Here is a 3350-nt window from a genome sequence, read left to right on the forward strand (position 1 = left end):
CGCCATGTAGCGCAAAATATAATGTGTGTCTTTGAGTATATGTCGTGTTTTTTTTTTTAAATAAATTAATTATTCGTGTTTTGTTAAATGAATTAATTATAATTATATTATTAATTAATTTTAATAATTAATAATTAATATATTAATTATTAATATTAAATAATAATTAACTAACAACTACTGTTATACTTGGCCAACTACTGTTGTAGTCGTGCTAAGTTGATCAGAGTGTGAGATAATTAAAATCCTCAATTCAAAAATCAAATCATAGCCAAAATTCAAGGGGCTGAAATGGTAAAAAACTAGTGGGCTCACCAAAAACACGTGTCCAAATCTTGATACCTCACAGATTTAATGTGATGTGTTAGTTTATATATTTTAAAATATGAAATATTATTTATTATATACAAGTAAAAAAGGATTGTCGTGATGGCTAGTATATATAAAAAAAAAGTAGAAAAAAGAAAATCTAGGGTAATTTGCAGTTTTCACCCTTAAAATAAGATTGATATGCACTTTCCACCCTTAAAACATAGAAATAGCAATTGGCACCATGAGAACACATAACCATTGGCAATTTGCACCCTTTTGACAAACCACTCAGCCTTTTGACATCCACAAGCAAACAGAAGCTTGAAGGAAACCAATCGCCATCCTTCTACAATGCAAATGAATGAAAAGTTCAAGTTTTCTCTGGTTAGGTAGTTGAGGTTGAAATTATGTAATGCATATCTGGTATACTTGGTTTTAATTTTATCTACCTTAAAAATAATTCAGGGACAAAATATATTGTTGGCGCCCTAAAATAGAAGTTGGTTACTAAACGACCAAGAAAAGGGGCAGATAAAATTGCGATTGTTAAACCACAAAGACTGTAATTTTTAATAAGGGGTTGGGAGAATCCGAGCAACGCCTGTGTCCGTCCTGCTCTCGACAGTGGCGGTGGAGCTGCGGCGTCTCGTGTCTATTGAGCCTCCCGTTGTTCTCCTGCTCTTCTAGCCCAAAAGGATAGTAATTTGATTCAACCCAGAAACAAATTTCCGAGGGATAATACATACATTTGGATTTGCTAGTGGAGCCGGAGGAAGTGGGGGACATGGTGGGATTCTTGAAGTAATTGCTGGGCTCCCTTTTGATACATTGAATTTATTTCTTTAATTTTCCCCAAGACATTGGGGCCCTTTTTCCGTGGACAATTATGTACTCATATACATTCATAAATTTATGTGTGTATTTGTGCGTGTGCGTGTGGTTGTGTTCTGTATGAGGGAGACATTGAAACGTGAAAAGGGTTTATTTTAGGCTTTGGATCCCGCTAAGCTTATTGGGGATTAGGTACAAATGAACTCCTCTGCCATTATGAGTTTATGGTGGTTTTTATTCCATTCTGCTCGTAGGAAAAAGTAATAGGTAGCTTCCCTTGTTTTCTGGATAAAGAAACCTTGGTGAGAAGAGTGATGTGAATTTTCTTACCCTTTTCGTGTTACAATATGATGCATGCTTCGGATTATCTTTTATGGAGTGTAAGTGTGAATATACTTGAATTTTGAGTTTATGCGTTGGTGAATATCATGAAAAAACTAGAGTAGTCATCTGAGAGTTGTGAAGTTTGACAGCATTTATTGTAATTCTTGCCGAGGCAGATTAAGAAGTTCCTTATCTGCATTGGAAATTTCTAATTTCTGGGATTTGACAATTCCTTGCTCTGCTTTTCAGGTTGCAATAGAGGATTATTTGCAAATTCAAGCACTACCCAATTTGTCTGGCAACGCTTGTTGCTATAAACTGCTATTGGTTCTTCTCCTGTAGATTTGTTCCGTGCAGAAAATGCCATTTAACTCCATCTTTAGAGATCTTATGGGGAAAAATGGCGTAGATGACAAACTAAACCAACTAGAGGAGCAGAAGTGTGGGCTAGGCTATGGAAGTTTCCATCTTACCCCTGAGGGATCGCCATCGTCTCCGAATGCATTCGTACAAGAAAGCCTGTGGGCGAACTTGCCACCTGAGTTGCTTCTGGATATAATTGGTAGGGTAGATGCCAGTGAGACTACATGGCCGGCTCGGAGGGCTGTGGTTTCTTGTGCTGCAGTTTGTAAGTCGTGGAGGGAAATAACCAGGGAGGTCATGAGGACGCCTGAAGAATGTGGGTTGCTCACTTTTCCCATGTCATTGAAGCAGGTACTTCTTATTTCTTATTCTGCTCACAGTTTCTCTTGAGTGTTAACCTTCGCCACTCTGATTTTAATTCTTGGAATCATGGATTAGCCGGGACCAAGAGACTCTCCAATTCAGTGCTTTATCAGAAGGGAAAGGGAGACATCAACATATAGATTGTATCTCGGCTTGAGCCCTGGTAACTGATGATCCCACAGTCTTTGACTGACTATAGTTGTTTCACTATCAAATTCATGTTTTAGCTACATTCTATTTAAATATCTGCTGATTTTTCATCAGAACTTTGGCTATCTCTGGTTACTTTTTCCCTTCTGCTATGTGAAAGTTTATCAAAGTGTTGTTATGAACTCAATCCTACATTTCCACCATCTCTGATGCTGACTGCTTGAGCTCAATTGCAGCTCTTTCAGGGGAAGCAAGTAAATTGCTGTTGGCAGCAAAACGGATCAGGAAAGCCACAAAAACAGATTTTTTAATATCTTTGGCCGGAAATGATTTTTCTCAGACCAGTGATAACTATGCTGGGAAATTAAGGTACTTTGTTTGAGTCTTCTTCTTGACTTTCTTTCACTAATATACTGTATCCATTAAACCATATGTTTATATTATCAGGTCCAACTTTTTTGGCTCCAAGTTCTTTATTCATGATTGTCGGCCTCCATGCAACTCTGCTATCCAGTCTCATGGTTGGTCAAGGAAAAGAATTTCTGCAAAGAAGGTGGCACCAAGACTACCTATTTGCAACTATAAAGTGGCCACTGTAGCTTATGAGCTCAATGTTCTTCGCACAAGAGGGCCAAGAAGAATGAACTGCACCATGCACACAATTCCTATTTCAGCGATTCAAGAAGGCGGGACTGCTCCTACGCCGGCAACATTTAGTCATGGTCTTGATGAGGCTCTTTCCCCCTTGACAGCTCCAGATGGAAGAAAAGAAAAATCTGTTTCCAATTGCATTTTTCAATCCAAATCAAAAGATTTAACTGGCAACACAAGTGAACCACTGATTTTGAAAAACAAAATTCCAAGATGGCATGAGCAGCTGCAATGCTGGTGTCTGAACTTTAGAGGACGTGTTACAGTGGCATCCGTCAAAAACTTTCAGCTGGTAGCTACGTGTGACCCATCACAGAGTGTTCCAGCTTCAGAACAAGAGAAAGTGATCTTGCAAT

General features: G+C 38.4%; 1 protein-coding gene across 1 annotated transcript in view; it reads left to right on the plus strand.

Annotated features, from left to right (window-relative positions):
- Positions 632–3350, plus strand: part of LOC105166290 (tubby-like F-box protein 5) — a 3130-nt gene continuing 411 nt past the window's right edge. Inside the window, exons 1-5 of the mRNA XM_020695424.1 lie at positions 632–1113; positions 1717–2181; positions 2269–2356; positions 2580–2712; positions 2791–3349. Coding sequence (XP_020551083.1) covers positions 1828–2181; positions 2269–2356; positions 2580–2712; positions 2791–3349 — 1134 coding nt within the window. The 5' untranslated portion in view covers positions 632–1113; positions 1717–1827. The remainder of the gene's footprint in view (positions 1114–1716; positions 2182–2268; positions 2357–2579; positions 2713–2790; position 3350) is intronic.

This window comes from Sesamum indicum, linkage group LG7 (genome assembly GCF_000512975.1).
Source record: "Sesamum indicum cultivar Zhongzhi No. 13 linkage group LG7, S_indicum_v1.0, whole genome shotgun sequence".
In the NCBI taxonomy this organism is placed as follows: domain Eukaryota; kingdom Viridiplantae; phylum Streptophyta; class Magnoliopsida; order Lamiales; family Pedaliaceae; genus Sesamum; species Sesamum indicum.